Source organism: Patagioenas fasciata, chromosome 1, assembly GCF_037038585.1.
Source record: "Patagioenas fasciata isolate bPatFas1 chromosome 1, bPatFas1.hap1, whole genome shotgun sequence".
Lineage (NCBI taxonomy): Eukaryota > Metazoa > Chordata > Aves > Columbiformes > Columbidae > Patagioenas > Patagioenas fasciata.
This window is the reverse complement of record NC_092520.1, coordinates 68,060,286-68,077,812: the sequence shown is the minus strand read 5'-3', so window position 1 is coordinate 68,077,812 and position 17,527 is coordinate 68,060,286. Positions and strand designations below refer to the sequence as shown.

The 17,527-nt window shown below is 39.7% G+C and overlaps 1 protein-coding gene across 1 annotated transcript in view; it reads left to right on the top strand.

The window, feature by feature from the left end:
* Nucleotides 1–17,527, top strand: part of SLC9A2 (solute carrier family 9 member A2) — a 31,850-nt gene that overhangs the window by 12,608 nt on the left and 1,715 nt on the right. The window contains exons 4-11 of the mRNA XM_065843030.2: nucleotides 5,343–5,560; nucleotides 6,874–7,076; nucleotides 9,886–9,975; nucleotides 11,286–11,356; nucleotides 12,839–13,000; nucleotides 13,590–13,686; nucleotides 14,583–14,714; nucleotides 16,566–16,656. Of these exons, the coding sequence (XP_065699102.2) occupies nucleotides 5,343–5,560; nucleotides 6,874–7,076; nucleotides 9,886–9,975; nucleotides 11,286–11,356; nucleotides 12,839–13,000; nucleotides 13,590–13,686; nucleotides 14,583–14,714; nucleotides 16,566–16,656 (1,064 nt within the window). The remainder of the gene's footprint in view (nucleotides 1–5,342; nucleotides 5,561–6,873; nucleotides 7,077–9,885; nucleotides 9,976–11,285; nucleotides 11,357–12,838; nucleotides 13,001–13,589; nucleotides 13,687–14,582; nucleotides 14,715–16,565; nucleotides 16,657–17,527) is intronic.

The following is a 17,527-nucleotide window of genomic DNA, read 5'->3' as shown; positions in this document are numbered from 1 at the left end:
TGACATTTGATATACTTAAACAGTTTCTTCTGATTCTAAGTAAAATTTTTAAAGGACAATCTTCTTTAATGATTTTGTATTGTTCTAGTGGTAAATATGAGTCATTTGGGCATTAGGAGTATAGCTTTTTGTGGAAGCTTAGATGTTCCTTCTGAGTATCACTAATACTTGATAAAACTTCCTCTGATGATTATCTTTTAGGAAAATGAAGATAGGTTTGATATCATAGCCATGCCAGTACAAGGTTTTCTGGGGCTGGGAAGCAATTTACATCAAAACTGATAGCTGATGATTTCATTTCAGTATAAAAGTACAAATATGCCATGAAATGAGAGGGGTTAGTTCTTTAATATAAGTAAAGAGGTAAAGATTGCATGGATTTCTTTCTTTGATATGAGCCTAAATAAAGTAACATATGCATCCACTTTGACCGAGTTCGTAAATGTGCCATCTCTTTCCCTAGCTTCTATTCATAGCATTTGCGTGGTTTCTGGTTTCCTCCACTTCTTAAGTCAAATGTCCTTGACATCCTATGATCAAATACTTAAAGGGCTTCTAAATCAAAAATGTGCAGCTAAACTGTACATGGAAAAAATTATAGCAGTATGCATGAAAATACTGATTTGGAGAGTACTGGAATGGAAAGGGCACGGCGGGTCTGCTGGTGGGTCAGTGGACCCACCACATACCAGTGCCTGCCACCAGCACACCAGTGCTTCCTATGGCACTAACAACTTGTTACTTTTCATTTATAACAGTGGCCCCTGAGTGGGTCCAAAATGGCAGGGGAAACATTAAGTATTTTTTTTCCCTCCAACAGCACAACAGAAAATAAGTTATCTTTAAAATACCCTCTGTGTATGTTGACTCTAAATGTATTTTGTAACAGCTAAAGTAGATGGATGCATCTGTAATGCCAATGAGGAGCAGGAGGGGCTCTCTGCAGGCCTGTAGTGTCTCAGCTCTCATGAGGTGTAAAGCATGCCCCCTCCCAGCAGTGCTGCTGAGGATCTTATAGCTCCCATAATCTCCATATCCCCTTTGAGTAAACCTGTCCTGTGCTTTTCACATTTTGTTAGGCTTTGAACTGCAGAGAGTATTTTGTCGGTGTTACAGTGCAACATGCTCTGATACTGAGTTCCCTGATATTTTCTGCAACGAATGACTCATGGCAGGATTACCTGGATCTGACTTCAAAGTCAGCCCTCCTTTGAGCATGGAGTTGGACCAAATGACCTTGGAGTGTCCCTTATAACCTGGGTCATTTATTCATTATGTGCTTCTATGGCCATTTATAGCCCAGGCTATGGAGGAAAATTGCCTGATCTCCTCTTTTTCACCCATATCCACTTGAATCTGTTAAACTATTCATTCCCAGTTCCTTCATAAGCAGATTCTTAAAGACACTCAGCGAGACTTGAGGTTACATGCTGTACCATACTTTAGGCGAGGGAAATGAGCAGGAACGTACAGTGTTATCAATTAAATAAGATACATACACAAAGTGCAAGTAGGAATTCACTGGCAGAGGAATAGAAGGCAATGAAAGGTGCTTGTCCCTCTTCTGATAAGTCTGTGTACTCATTCTGGGGACAAATGATTCTTAAAATACCTGTGTATAACCCCTGCAGCGGGTTACCTGGCTGAAATAGCGAAGGGACTGAACCGCGTCCCTGTGAGCTGCAGCAAGAATGTCCTGTTCAGAAGGAAGCAGCTTCTACTGTAATGAGTGCCAGGCTTGAATCGGAAGCACGGGTGTAAAACGTACGGATGTGAATCTGAACTTTATTTGCTTCCTTCCATTTCTAGCTATAAAGCCGTATTTTCTGCTTACTAATTTCTCATAAAGGCTGTGAAGCAGCAGAACTATTAGTATGTGTTTCTCTTTTTTTGCAACAGTGAGCTAGCAGGCTGAAAGGAACAAACATTGAAACTACTGTAAATTTAGTAGGTCAAGGAAACTTGAGGATTGAACCCAGTGGCCTAGTTTATTGCAGTCATGACAGAAACCGTGCTGTTTGTACAGGAGGACTTTTATTCTTCAGAAGCACAGAAGTTTGCAGGTTAATTGTAATTAACTGTTTTTTTCCTCCCTTTCTTGAGCAAGACAGCTACCTTTGGTCACAGAAGTGGAAGCCAGAATTAATGCATGTGGATAAGAAATGTAAAATAAAACATACCTAAGCTTTTGCTCTGATTATTGTGATAGTAGAAGTTTAGTTTGGAAATAACATATAATGATATACATAAAATCTTGCATATTTAAAGAAACTGATTTTATGTTAGAAGCTAGCACTCTACTGCCGTATCATTTTCAAATTAAGGAGACTTCAACAGTTTTTTTTTTTTTCTGATGTAAATAAGTACTCTGAAGAGATACCAGATTTAGTGAGCTGTGATTAGCTGTGGAATATTACTTAGCTGAAGAGTGAAAAATAATGTACAGCACTATTTGTTATACTGGTGAATCAACTCATCAGTTAGTTGACACTAATTGAACGAATGCAAAATGTGACTGAAAATAAAATTAAGAGTGTCGTCCCTTTAAATTCTAGTGGTTAAGTATGGTAGGTGTTTTAAATTACAGCTTGCAAAGATCCTGATTAATCTGGTGACAGATTCTTATCAGACATCTATTTACAGCGTCTCCATTACCTCAGGATCCAAAAACAAACTGTGTCCTGTCCAGAGCGTGCTTCTCCACCACCCAAGCTGCAAGGCTTTCCTAAATGACTATAATAATGAAAACTATTTATTTTAAGAGGGTAGTAAATAGCATTGAGTGTATTGTTGTGACTTTGGTGCAGACTTGCCAGCCCTGATGCTTTGAGCAGAAAGCTGCATCTTTGAGACTCTGAAGGGACTGTGGCTCTGGAAATAGCTGTTTTGCAGCCTAACAACTGCGTTCTTCCTATATTGCGTTTGCTGCCCCTGCACTTGCCAGCTCTACTGATTTTGCTAGTGACTGGAAGTAGCTGGGGTGCATCGGACTTTTTGTACTTGTGCAGATAAGCAAGACATGCAGAGGAAAGCTGTCACAACCCATGACATGACCAGAGAGTGGCCTCTGTATTGTGAAGAGCTGGTTTGCCACTGACTATGAGAGTTCTGGAGCAGTGAAGGTATTAAGCAGACTTGAGATGCTTCGTCATGTATACTTTTGAGGTTGGTCACCAGAACTATGTGCAAACCGAAGAACCTGGGAATATTTGACAGTTTCTGGGCTTGGGCATGTGTCCCAGCCAAGTCATCCCTCCTTGTCAGGACAAACTCCATGCATGGCCCAAGTCCTCTCCCACTTTCTTCCTGAGATATGTAGGCACATATGTTTGTGTGAGCTATGACAAGTATCCAGTCTGGGCAACAGTAAGATCAGAACAAGAAGGAGAACTGTGAAGAGTATTGGCTGTCAGTGTTGGCAAAAATGCAGGACCTCTGTTGTCCCAACCACGTGCTCAAACTGGAAATGTTACTTAAACCTCTGAGTATTGCAGGGAGGAAGTTTGTGAGATCTGCATCATTTCTTCCACAGTAGATCCCATGTAACCATGATGAGCTCTGCTTCCCAGACAGTGTGCTTCTCTTGGACCACAGAGTATCTTTCTGTTCAAGACTGTGGTGAAATCAGCTGACAATGACGAGAGAGATGACAATTATGGCACTACTAAATGCAGATGGGGTTCTGGGATAAGCTTTCCTTCTTTGTAGTCTTTGTAGTCTTGGAGTCTGCTTAGGGTTAGAGCTAGTTTTTGCATGACAATGGCCATTTTATTTTGAGCTGACTAGTTCTGCTTCTCTATCGCCAAGTGCAGGTGAACAAAAGCGCTGGGTGAAGGCTAGGGTAGGTGCACTGCTTTGCTAGCAAAGCCTCTCCACTTGTATTTGTAAGCCACTACCTGCCCCACATCTGTCCCCACATCAGACCCTCTTCCTTGGGTTTTATTCAGCCTAATGTGCTTGCAGGAGTTGTGCTGCTTGACAGAGTTCAGCAAAGTACACTGTGTCCTCTCCCAGTGTCCACGTGTCCTCCCAGATTTGTCCCTCAGAAGTAATGCTGCCAGTCACATTGGGGTTGTGGATGTGTTGGTGAGGTCAGAGATCTACCATATTTCAGATCTTGGCTGTGGTCATCCAAAGTAGGCTGTGCTAGCTCCAAGTAAGATAAGGTAACATAACTTCAGGACAAAATTAACTTCAGTTAATGAAGAGAAAAATGTTCAGAGTTCGCCAGTGACTACAGCCTCAGCTACTGCTATGGACATCCTCTTGCAAAAAGCTAAGAAAGTTTACTATGCAAAAGTCCTTTTGATGTAACTGCTGCTTCTTTGATTCCTCGTTCTGTTTTGCAAAAAAAATTTTTAATCTGTTATTTTCTAAGAAAGAACCTAGTCATGCGTGTTCATAATGTCAGTGAGCTTTTTTTGAGCTCTCCCTAGGTCTGCTTTTCCATTCACACTCATGAACGGGAATGTTTGAGTTGTTCAGAGGTGGGGCTCTTGGCTTAAAGGCAGAAGGCTTTCTGTAGTGACATCTCCATAAGACATTGCACCATAGGCAATTGTACCGAGCAAGTGATGTACAGCCAGTTATGTCATTCTTTGTTCTTCTTCCTGCTGATTAAGAAGCTCTGTTTACTAACACAGGCTCAGAGCGTGAACACACAGGTGTACTTATGATAAGCCTTGTCTGTTCTCTCATGGATCAGCCTAGATGCCCATTTCATTCATTAGTAGGGGTTTTAAATGTGCAACTACACCATCATTTCTGGTGGTGTTTTTTTCTCCTATTCAGCCCGATGCACAGGCAAAGCAAGCAGTGGCCTAAAGTGGCAGAGGCTGACAAATTGTAGCCTTGCTGCTTTTTTGCCTGGAAAGAGGAGCTGGCTACTGTCACTGCCATTGAGGAGTGGAATGGTTTAGTGGGACAACTGCTGGTGAGAAGGGAGGGAAACCCTGCCCCAGAACATGCTGCTGCATCCTGTCTGATGTCCCTGAGCAGCAATAGAAGAGGCAATCCCTGTTTTCCAGGGCTGCCTCTGGCTCTCCTCAGCTCTCCTTCTTTCAAAATACAAAGTTTGAGTGACCCCTGCACAGATGATGTGGATTTAGTATGTGGCAAAATTCTCCATATATCGATGTCTTCTCAGAAAACTCCCCACTGTGGAAAAAAGTCTTATGCCCTAAACTTAGGTTCACCAAGTCTATACATTTGAGACTGGTTATGGAATAAGTTATGCTTTGTAGTTTGATGAGGACTATGGAAAAGAGAATAATATTCTGTAGAAATGAGAGACTAAAAAAACAGTCAAGCCAGTTAAATACAGGGTAATGTTTGTCTTTCAGGATTACAGCTTGTGCCATGACTATGAATAAATATGTGGAAGAAAATGTTTCTCAAAAATCCTATACGACAATAAAGTATTTCATGAAGATGCTGAGCAGTGTCAGTGAGACTTTAATCTTCATCTTCATGGGAGTGTCTACAGTTGGGAAGAACCATGAGTGGAACTGGGCCTTCGTTAGCTTCACCCTCCTTTTCTGTTTAATCTGGAGGGCACTGGGTAAGCAAGTCTTGGACTACATGTCAATATTCTTTGCAAGTTAAACTTTTAAACTCTTCTCAAGTAGAAAATGCCAAAATTTAGACAGAGTCATATCAGCTTGCAGCATGGTCTTCTTATTTGCAATGTGTCCTAGATAGCAGAGTCAGCTTCCACCTTCCACCAAAATGGAACCCAAAAATCAGTTTAGTCCTGATTCTGTCCATCTAACATCAGAGGCAGTCTGCTTGTTAGTCAAAGTACATGTATTTAACTAAACATTTATGTACAAAATAAGCAAATTTTCCTAAAAAGAATTAGCAGTTGTACAACAATTAAACAGGTTGTGGTGGGGTTTTTTTAGATTTTTTTTTTTTTTAATTTCTATTTGCTAGCTTTGAGATTTTTCCAGTCATTGGCATGGATAGCATCAAAACGGGAAATGCTGTAGTTCAAGTGTTGTTCAGGAACATATTGTGAAGAAAAAATTCCTATAAGAAACTGCTTAATCCCTCATGAGTTTGCAGTAGTAGCTATTTTTCTTTTGCCTTGGGAGCTAAATGCAGTTTCATCTGTAACGATTCAGTCACTCCATGTGCAAAGATGGCTCATGCTCTGCTCTGCCTCTGCACCCCTACTTCCAGCTCCCAAATCTCCTTCCAGTGCAGAGATCTGGACTATTTTCCCTCCTGCACCTGCAACCCCGCAATTATTACCTTATGCTGAAAAGGAGCCAGGCAGCCTGACTGCCGCCCAGCTGCTGGCTCCCAAGCTCCCTTCACCTGCCTTTATACCTTTGGTCCAGTCTGCCACATCCCTGAAGCTTTTGCCTTTGGGACACCAGCATGCACTGGCATCTTCTCCCTTCATCCCCAGTCCTGCATCCTTCCAGTCTGTGCAAGAAAAGCTAAATGAGCGAGTAAGAGTTTGCAGGATTCAAAGCACGGATCGATGAAGGTGACAAGCCAAAGTGTTCAAAAACATCTCAAATCCTATTAAAAAAAAATTAGAAGTCTTGTTCTCTACTGACACAGAGAATTATTGCTGTTCTAGAGGTGTGGAGTCTATCAGATAGCTGGCTTGTGGAGATCCATTAACTGCTTCAGGTCCTAAATCCAGCAGACCTGAGGTGGTTTAGATTACACTCCTTAGTAATAAATTTTTCTTCCATGGTGTTTTCAAGCTGCTAAGTAACATTTCATTTCTTCAATAGTATATAGGTAAGAAGCAATTAAAAGTGTTTTAAAATGAATATTACCATTATGGGGAATTTGTGTGTAATTTAATTTCCCTTTTTTTCCCTTTCTCCCTGTATTTCTTCTTTTTACTCTCAGGTGTTTTTGTTTTGACTCAGATCATTAATGTGTTCCGGACAATTCCTCTCACTTTTAAGGACCAATTTATTATCGCCTATGGAGGCCTCCGAGGAGCTATTTGTTTTTCACTTGTATTTCTGCTTCCTCCTACTGTGTTTCCCAGGAAGAAATTGTTCATCACTGCTGTTATTGTGGTGATATTCTTTACTGTTTTCATTCAGGTAATGCTTTTCATCTTCTGGACTTCTCCTTTCTCAGACAGGTTGTACATAAGTAGTGAGTAGAAAAAAAAATGTCCTAACCTACTAGAAGAAACATACTTGAAGATACTCTTCATGGTCATACTTTTTAAAAAATGCTATGCAGACTGCAGACAGGTAGCCAGAAGTATGCCGGATACTAAGTACTCATGCTAACATGTAAGAAGTATTAAGCGTTTAAGACCTAGTGAGGTTGGAGTAGAGATAAAAGATAATCTGGGTACAGCCCCAGCACTAATTCCTTGTTAGAGTAGTTTACGTTGTGCATTTATTCAGGAGTTCGGTGTTGGATACAGTGCACAGTGAGCAGGGGATGGAAGACACTGAGGGCACTGAGAAGTGAAGTGTTTGAGTCTGGGCGTAGAGCAGTGATGCTGCAAGCCAGCTGGACATCCATCCAGAAGCACCAGGTGTGCGGAAGAATGTGAAGAACTTGTCTCTTGTGGCAACCTGGCCATGGGGGCCTGGCCAAGAGTGATCAAGAGAGTGGGAAGTGACTGAAAGCAGCAAGATGTAGAGGTGGCCGAGCCCCTCAAATAAACATATCAGGCTAGGCATTATCCAGAGTGGTGAGAGAGATGTCAGAGGCTAGTATATGGAATTTCAGGTCTGTGGGGAAAAAAAATTTTTTAGCCTGGCTTTTCCATGGATAAAGGTGCCATGGGAAGTAGCAAGTATTTGTGCTCATGCTTGGGGAAGGAGAGAAATGTGGCTGGAGCAGCTGGAGGTCAGGTAGTTGACCTTAACATGTAAGCTGTGAAAATGGATTTTAAAGAATGGATTAATTTAAAATATGGAGGTAAATGAAATGTGTTACGAAATGCAACATGTTTTACTAAATGGAAACCTGAGATCATTCTTTGATATGGCAATTTATTTTCTAGAGTAAGCTCCTCTAACTGGACTGTTGTAAAATCTTCGGGGCAGGGGGCTACATAGGCAGTTGTTAGCTTAACTGCTTGTTAAACTGAGGTTTAGATTGACATTAGAATGAGCGTAAAGTGAATGAGGAAGAAGCTGACAGTTTCTCCTATAGAGGGAAATAGAAGCATATGGTCCTTTGGGTCAGAAAGGATCTCTGGGGGTCTCTGGTCCAACCCTGTGCCCAAAGCAAGGTCACCTTCCAAGTTAGATCGTGTTGCTCAGGACCATGTCAAGTTGAGTTCTGAATATCTCAATGGATGGAGATTCTGCAGCCTCTCTGGGCACCTATTTCAGCATTTGACCACCCTGGTCAGATAATAGGCTGATGAGATGTTCTTAATGTAACTCCTCAAATATGGTTCCTGGGGATAGTTTTTTTGTTTAATATTCTCATTATTGACTATGGTTCTCGAAGGTGTTCTCAGGGTGACAGTGAATGGGGTATTATGTAGAGAGATGAAAATAACTGAGGGCAAATACAATAAACAGAATGAAATTTACTAGTAATAAGTGCAAAAGTGTTCTCACTAGGATTTTTTTACTAGAGATTTGTCTTATGAAATGGGAGCCTTTTGTTTGGAAAAAATAGAAAGGAGAAAAGGCACAGGTGTACTAGTTGATAACAGAGTTGAGTTTAAGCCACTAGTGCAGTGGGGACAGAAGAAAGTTAAATCTGATCTCAAGACATCCTGAGTCAGGTATTTTCATCAGAGAATAGTGCCATATTCTAGAGTGATCATGGGACTGGTAAGCCTGTCATGTGAAAGGACCAGGATGCCTTTGCCTTAGCAAAGTGAAGAGGGAATATAATTACTGTTTATATGAAGGAGTGAACACCAGAGAAGGAGGAACACTGTTTAAACTAAAAAGACAAATGTTGGCACAAGAACAAAGTGGTACAAAGTGACCATGATGCAATTGAGAAGCAGCTTTATAATTATCAGAACAATGAGGTTCAGGATGAATGTTCCAGTATAAGCAATGGGGCAAAGAAACCCAACTACTTTTAAGATAAAGCTTGATTCATCTGTGAAAAGAAATATGTGACCTGGTTGTCTGTGATTGTACGGACTGATCTCAACACCCTGAGAGATTCATTCCTCTCCCCTGTGCCAGTGCGTCTGTACAAATAAACAAATTATGTCAATTCTTCCACAAATAATTGTTGGAAACCATTATATCATTCAAGAACAGCCAAAACTTCTTGTTCTTTCTCTGAGAATAGTCAGGCAAGGACACATATTTACAAAGGTCATAGTGTCACAATCTTGACTAGCGATTTTAGTGCTACTGTTGACACATTTTTGAGCACCTGTTTTGGAAGTAATCACTAAAAAAGAAGATTTTATATGTTTGCTTTGGAATGATGGTGGATCTGTTTATTAATTCAGAAAACAAGTGTTGTGGTTTTGTTTGTTTGTTTGTTTGTTTGGTTTTTTTGTTTTGTTTTTAAATACATAACAGGACTGGAAAAAAAAATTAAAAATACTGTGGATGTGATAAGTGACTTATTCCTGCTGGGGTTTGTCAGGTTGCTCCTATCAGACCTCTTAGCTCTAGGGAGCCCCTTCCTTCTGTTGCATTAGTGGAATCTGTGTGCTGACAAGGACTTCATAGCTAAGTGCAAAACCTGCTAATCACAAGAGTGGATTCACTGTTGTAATTATTGTGTCAGGCTGGATTTTGAGGTCAGGAAAGCGAAGGGGTATCCATAGCTAACAAGGTATCCACAACCATTTTCAGTGCTCTGACAGAAACAGAAAAGACTGAAAGGCTTTGTTTTTTTCTTGATGTTTATGGGATAAAAACCACTCCAAACTATTTGCCTGTTTTTTTTTCTTCACAGGGAATAACAATTCGCCCACTGGTGGAGTTTCTTGATGTCAAAAGGTCAAATAAAAAGCAGCCTGCTGTCAGTGAAGAAATTTATAACAGGGTATGTTGCAGCTTCACTGTCACAAATGAAACCCTTGTATAAATGAAATTCTTAGTGGCTTTCAGGAAGACAAGGATTCCGCATATAGTATTACAGGAAGGCACACACTCTTAGATTTCTTTTTGATAGCTGTTATAAGCACAATAAATGTAAAGTTTATATTTAACCTTTGGCAGTTACCAAAATTAACATTATTGCATATCATTATTTTGGAATCTTCACTTTCTTAATTGTTCATCTCTTGAGGAAAATTATCCTTCTGTAGTTTGTTTCACAAATGAGATACGTGTTATTTTAGAACTTGGCTACATTAGGAAACCTTTGCCAATTTAATTATATTGCATTTGAGTAAGTCTAATTAAACAAATGAAATTCCTCCTAAACGCACTCTTAAATTTACTTTACTCTCACATCATCAGCCTCTTTATGGATTTGTATTTATACATGTATATATGCAATTATTGTAGTTTATTAGCCATGCATATTCTTGAATGTATTTCTCTTGCAGCATACCTGTGGCAGGTGGCTTGAAATTTCAAAAATGAGGAATGATAAGGCCATATTCAGCAAGGAAGTCAAACTAAGCATCTAAAAGTCCGTCCTTTTAGAGCTTATCCTTTGGACATATCTACCAGGATTTCCCCCTGTGTTTGAGAGACCCCTACTATGGTACTTCAGTTAAGAACAAATGAGCTGCCTTTGGGGATCAAGCGAGTACCTGGCTGAACTACTTCACTCTTTTGTAGTTCCTAATAGCCTGAGGAACAGTGTGTTTCTAGCATTAGGTGATTAGGATGCTTTGAGGTGAGGCTACACCACAGATCCTTAAAATAGAAGCTCAGGACCTGATACTAGGTATCTCAGCTCTGTCCTGTGCATACTGAGGTGTCAATGCTGATGTGGGGAGCTGCTGCCCACTCAGGCTCTCTCCTCCACAAAGTCATATCTGGTTCACTGTGATGCCTGGGGAAGTCCCTGGAGAAGTCCCAAGCATAGCCATGAGTGGTTAGGGAATTTAAAAGAAGTGGAAATATGGGAAAAACCTTCAGATTCAGGCAGGTGCTCAGCAAGATTGACATTGAGGAAATGAACAACTAACTTCTGTCCTTTTGGGGCTGAGCTAAAGAAGCTCCAGGGGAACAAAACAGAGTCTGTCTCAGTTTGGTTAGACTCCATTTAGTTAAACTGAAGCATCACACTGAATTCTGACTAGATATTTCTATTTTGAAGTAACTTAGAAACTAATGTAAATAAGGGCAAGCCAAGTCATGTCTATAAGTTTGTGTAATGAACCATCATTTCTCCTTCAGTTCTTTGATCATGTGAAGACTGGAATTGAAGATGTGTGTGGACACTGGGGTCACAACTTTTGGAGAGATAAGTAAGAATGGCATTTAAATCTCTGTTATACAGGAAAGGCTGAACTGGCTAAGCAGCAGCAAGCGAAAGTTGTTGGGCATCATATTTCATTTTCAGCACTTTATTCTTGAAAGCGGATGGTTGTTTTTAGAATGTGTGGGTTACAAAGGCAAAACAGCAAAACAATGTCTTTTTGCTAAACCACAAGCAAGTAGAACAAAATCACCAGCTGGGAAGTAATGCAGCCCTCTGATCCCAGGGTACAGGATTGTACTTTCTGAGGGTGTGTATCATCCCCCTGGTCCTGACTGTTTCAGAGCATTTCCTCTATGTCTGCTGAGCCTTTCATCCAACCTGGCTTTTCTCCTGCAAATTGTACGTCTCTCTGGTGTTAACTGAAGGGTTAGTTCTGTATTTGATGGGAAATATACAAAAGATTTGGGGCTTTCTCTAGAAACATCAAGGCACTAGCTGCCGTGAGGTGCATGGGGGATTCTGATGGCAGGCAGCTCCACACTTCTTGATGGTATTATTTAAGACTGAGTGTCAGTTAAATAGATTACCACTGGCAATATGTGAATAATTCATGTTTTCAGTTTAGCTGCTGAATCTTCATCATCACTGGTTTGGATCTGATGCCTTTTTCTCAGCAGCACATTCTTTTACACCCAAATCCTTTAGACTCAGAGCATGGGCATTGTTCACCTGTGTTCTAGTCGCTACTCCAACAGGAATTTAAGTGTTTTCTACAAAGAGGAATAGCACCAGCAGGAAGGGCTGAAAACAGCCCTCTCCTAATGACTTGGGGGCATGACAGTGAGAACACTCTCCTGACACATGGATGACTCCGGGACAACTTTCCTTTACTCGTCCTCGTTCTTCTCCAGTCTGTGTGAGAATTTTAACAGTGTATGGAGCAAAGGAGAGAGTTCTACCTCTTCATGACCTTCAGAAATATTTTTTTACCCAAATTCAAGATTAATTTCAGAATGGCTGGAGTGCAAAATATTTTCTAACAAACAAAATCACCCCAGCTATAATCAATATTTTTTCACTAAGCATCCGAGAGGGTTGGAGTTGCTTCAGAGGAAAGGAGAAATTCCAGAGTTTTAATACAGTAAGCTAAAATTTCAAAGAAAAAAGCAGCCAGTGCAGATTTAGACTTTTTATTTATTATTACAGTAAATATTTAATGTTCTTTTTGTCACAATGAAAATTGAGAATTAAAAATAATATTGTCTAATAACACAGAATACCTAAAAGTGAAAAGTTACTGTTAGGGAGACTGTCGATTAATGTATTAATCAAAACATACGTTAAGTCTGTCTATCTGAAGAAAAAATGAACTTGACCCTTTATTGTGTTACTCAGAAGTTTTTTAATATGAACAGACAAATTCTGAGGGAATAAACTCCTTTGCAATTGCCTTAGCTACGGTATATTGGCTTTTCTTAACTATGCTCAGTAAAAATTAACTGGTTGAGTTGTTTTGCCTCATGTACAGGTTTAAAAAGTTTGACAATAAATACCTGCGAAGACTTCTAATCCGGGAGAACCAGCCCAAATCCAGCATTGTTTCTTTATACAAGAAGCTGGAAATAAAACATGCCATTGAGATGGCAGAGAGTGGAATGATAAGCAAGGTCCCTTCATCAGTGTCTCTCAGGTAAGCAAATGATGCCAGCATGGCCGAGAATTTCGCCTGGGTCACGTAATTTATTTCCCAGCCCAGGCTGTAGGCAGGTTAAACACTTTGACTTAGGACATTTTGTGTCCAAATGTGACCTAAACAGTAAGAGGACACAAACCAAGAGCATTTTACTTGCAGTTCGCACACAAAGTGCTCGGTGAGCTGTGCTTGTCTGGAGCGTGTGTTTTTTATAAAAGCAGCTGCTCATGGGAACATTCATTTGACATGTAGAGCAGAGCTGGATTTGAACCAGTGTCTGCACATCTGCTGCGAAGCCTGAGGGGCATTTTCAAAAGTACCTTAATGAAATTTACAATTTAATGTAATCTATATCAAATTTTGGAGGCTGAGTTTTGAGCCTTACCACTGACTCAAATGAGATCAAGGTTTCATTCCTACATGTTACATTTTCACCTGTTCCTCTGTTGATTTGAAATGTAGTTTTGAAATGTTGTTTCCAACGCCAACAAAGGAAATAGTTCAAATATAATTCCCAATCATAAAAATAATAGCATTCTTTCTGTCTCTCTCTTTCCTCTATTTTCTGGGTTTTATTCTGCCACAGTGAATATCATGAAGGAAAAATAAAGCCACTTTCTCCCACTGAAATGGAAAACATGCGAGAAATATTAACCAAGAATCTCTACCAAATCCGACATCGAGTAAGGATGAAGCTTTGCCTACTTAAATATCCCACTACTCTTTGAATATACTGATTATCTTCCTCACGTATCTTTGGGCTAGTGCAGCATCTACTGTAACATAGCATCATGATTTATGTTGTTCTTTACTTCTGTTGCCTGTGAATCCGTATCCTATCACATGTACAGAAACATTTTCATAGTCCTTTATCTAAACAGCTTCCTTGATCTTATACTATGGATAAAGATTAATGTTTTTTGTTTTATATTATCTGTAATATACTTTAAAAAGATCATCAATTCAAATTAAACCCAACATTATCTCACTTATATTAGTATTTTGGTCACTTCATGATATGGAATTAGATTTCCCATTTGCCTCCAGTTGTGAAGTTGTTTTGTATTAAAAGCAGAGGTGATGAGCTGGAAAAACAGTGAAATAAAAGCAAAAGGACATTTCATATTTACTCTCCCGTGGCTAAGTAGTTTGAATGTCTCAGCCTTTGGAAAACCTTCAAAAGTGGAGCAAGCTGCAGCTTGCTGGAGGTAAAAATGACTTCCCCCTAGGTGATTCATCTTATCACTTTCAAATATGTGTCCTCTGTTGACATATTGACTGAGTTAGTACAGTGTGGGGGTAAACACTGTATTAAGCCAGCTTTTTCCAGTTTATTTTTCATTATAAACATCAGCAGGGTAAAAAAAAAAAAAAGGCAAGTACTTGTGAAGTAAATGACTAAAAAATACTGGCATAATTACTGCCCTTGTTCTTAATCATCTTTGAGATGATTTTGTTCAGAAGGATTTATGATGCTTATTAAAACGTTAAAGCAGAAAGACTGCTTTGCACTGTGCTTACAGTTCAGCACATTTGACATTGTGCTTTTCAGAGTCTAACTACTGCTTTTACATTTCAGACAATGTCATATAACCGACATAGCTTGGCTGCAGATGCAAACGAAAAGCAGGCCAAAGAAATTCTCATTCGTCGCCGGCACAGCCTTAGGGAGAGCCTGAGGAAAACTAACAGCCTGTCAAGAGAAAGACCGGTACTTACATTTTAGTTGTTTTACAGAAAACAGTTCTTTGTAGCTAAATGTCATGCAGAAAAAGATAAATCCTGAATTTGGAAGACATCTGCACATCAAATGTTACGCACCTTGAATTGCACACATGAACCTCTTAATTCATACTGACCCCTTTAGGAAAGCTTCAGTCTTGTAGTGGGGGTGGGATCTGCTGCCACAATTTTATCTTGGAGGGGCTGAACAGGCTCCATACAGCATATACTTCTAAGAGATGGTCAGTATTTTCATGAAGTGTGAATGATCGAGGTAAAAAGTTACTTTGCGACAGGCAGAATACTTACAACATGCTTCAAATTTGGGAAAGAGGAGAGCTTTTGATCAAGTCGGTCAGGGTGAGCTCTTAATTTGAAAAATGTTGTGGGTTCTTTAATATTCATAAAATGTAGTCAGGACTTCAGGTTTTGAGCCAGAATAGGAAAAACCCCTCTACCTACAAGAAGCGTCATGGCATGATGACATTTGGCTCTCTGAGGCAATCCTGCAATACCTTCATTATAAACTTTGGACCATATTTGACAGACATGCTGATTCAGCAGGAAAGCTGATCCCCCAAATCATCTTCCCATTTTAGGTACTGGGGAAATTACCCATCCTATAAATATGCATTTTCATGTTACATGAATACTTAGGGACTGCTGCCTTCATTGATACAGTTGTCCTTCAGCAGCTGAAGCTGGAATGGTGTCTCCAATAAGTGCTGTATCTCATTCGTGATCATTACCACAGTTACTGTGCCATTAACTCTGTCAATAAGTCTGTCCCTGAATTATTTTTACCCTCTCAAGCACAGTTACATATGTTGTCTTTGTCATACAAATAAATTATTTACTAGGTGCAAAAATGAAGAGACTTTGTGGGATTGAGACTTTTTGGGGGCAGGGAAAGGGGGTGTCTGACAGCTTTTTAAAATGCATGGGCTGTGATTTTAAAAATAATTATCCTTGGGTAAATTCAACATAGAGGGCAACATAGTGGTCCTGAGCAGCACAAAAATATCCAAAGAGGAAAAACGTCTCATGGAAAATTAATTTCCTTTCAGGTTCCCTTTTAGTGTGCAACAGTGAATGGTACAAGCAGGGGAGAGCTGGTAGACTGTAAGGTTTTAAAAAATCTTTGTAACAAGTGTAAGAAAGGATGCCCTTGATAAATGTTTGAATTTTAAAGAAAAGTAACCTGTTCTGGAAAGTACCTCTCATGTTCCAGGAAGTGTGAGGTGTGCTCTGCACTCAGGACCTTTAGAGCTTAGTCCTGGGAAAACAAGGATTTTATGCCCTGAACTGGTAAATGATCACACTGGTGCCTAACTTCCCCAGCAACTTCAGCATGACTAGTCAACTGTATAAAGTCACTTTCATGTATAAAGTTCTTGCAAGATCAGAATACAAATTAGTTCATGTGCCTGAGCTTCAGTCACAAGCAAATTTTTGCAGCTGACTAATGAAAAGTTCCAAACTGGAGCTGCATGAAGTGATGCTTGCAGCGTTTGCCTTCCTTGGGAAAACCTGTACAGGTAAGGTTGAGGTTAGAGAGCTTACACTTTTTAATTTTGATCTTAGAGGGCATATCACTAGGCTTTCCTCTGATTAAGCTGCCTGAGATTACTCCGTCTTTATCTTTGTTAGCACAGACCTCAGCCATCAATAAGCGTTAACTTGAGTGTGTAGTAAAAGATCATGTATTAGCTAATCCCAAACTACTTTCCAGCCCTTTAGCTACATAAGCCCATTCCAGTCTCAGCTGTATATCTTAAAATACATTATGCAAGTACTTCAGTCTGCAGTGACTTAACATTTCTTATATTTCTTTGCACAGGCACCTGTAAATACAAAAAGATTTCTTTCGCTTCCTAAAAACACTAAACTCCCAGAGAAGTTACGAGTGAGAAATAAAAGATCTTCCAGAGGTAATGGAAACATTTCTGTTGTCTCTTACTGTGCTGCCCTAATATTGCCAATGTAGACGGAATTTCTATGGATGACATACAGAAATCAGCATGTTCATTTTCGAATACCTGTTAAATGTTTTATGTTTATGTGTTTTCATTCTAGAGTTAATACCTTCATAGCATATTTCAAGGTGTCAGATATTTATCAGGAGTCTTACAGCATTAAAAGCAATAGGTCCGAAAGCAGTTATTTGAGTGTAATGTCCCAGCAAGAGAGTCTTATGGGGCTTTTCCAGTTCAAATGCTGAAGTGGCACAGTCATCACAGCACATCTCCTGGTGTGACCAAGCAACAGCCTTAAACGCTTCTGCACCAGAAACATCTCCATGGCTCATTCTGTTTGTCTTTGTTTCATATTGTCCATATTTCTCGCTCTTGGTTTATATGGTTTCTTTTTTCTTTGGGGTCAGAGTAGAGGACACTGCCCTGAAAACCAAACCAGAGAGGAAAGTGAGGACATACGATTTATAGATCTTATGAAGAACTTCTCAAAATGCTCTGGTTTACAACCAAAATGTCAATTATTTTTCTACCTAATCTCATAAATGTTTCATACTGGAGTTCTTGAATTCTAAACAAACAAACAAACAAAAATCTGGAGGAAGACAACCATTTGATGTGAAAACTTTGGCCAGTTCTATATACTAATTTGATTATTACCTTACCATGCTCAGGAGCATTCCCTTTTGTATCAAGCAGCCATCCAGATCTCTTCTTGGGAAGATTAAATCTCTGCACAATCACTAAAATGTCCTGATCCCCATCCCAATTAGTTTCCTACTATTCCAAATCAATTCATCAATAGACCATGGTTTTGTTTGTTAATAAT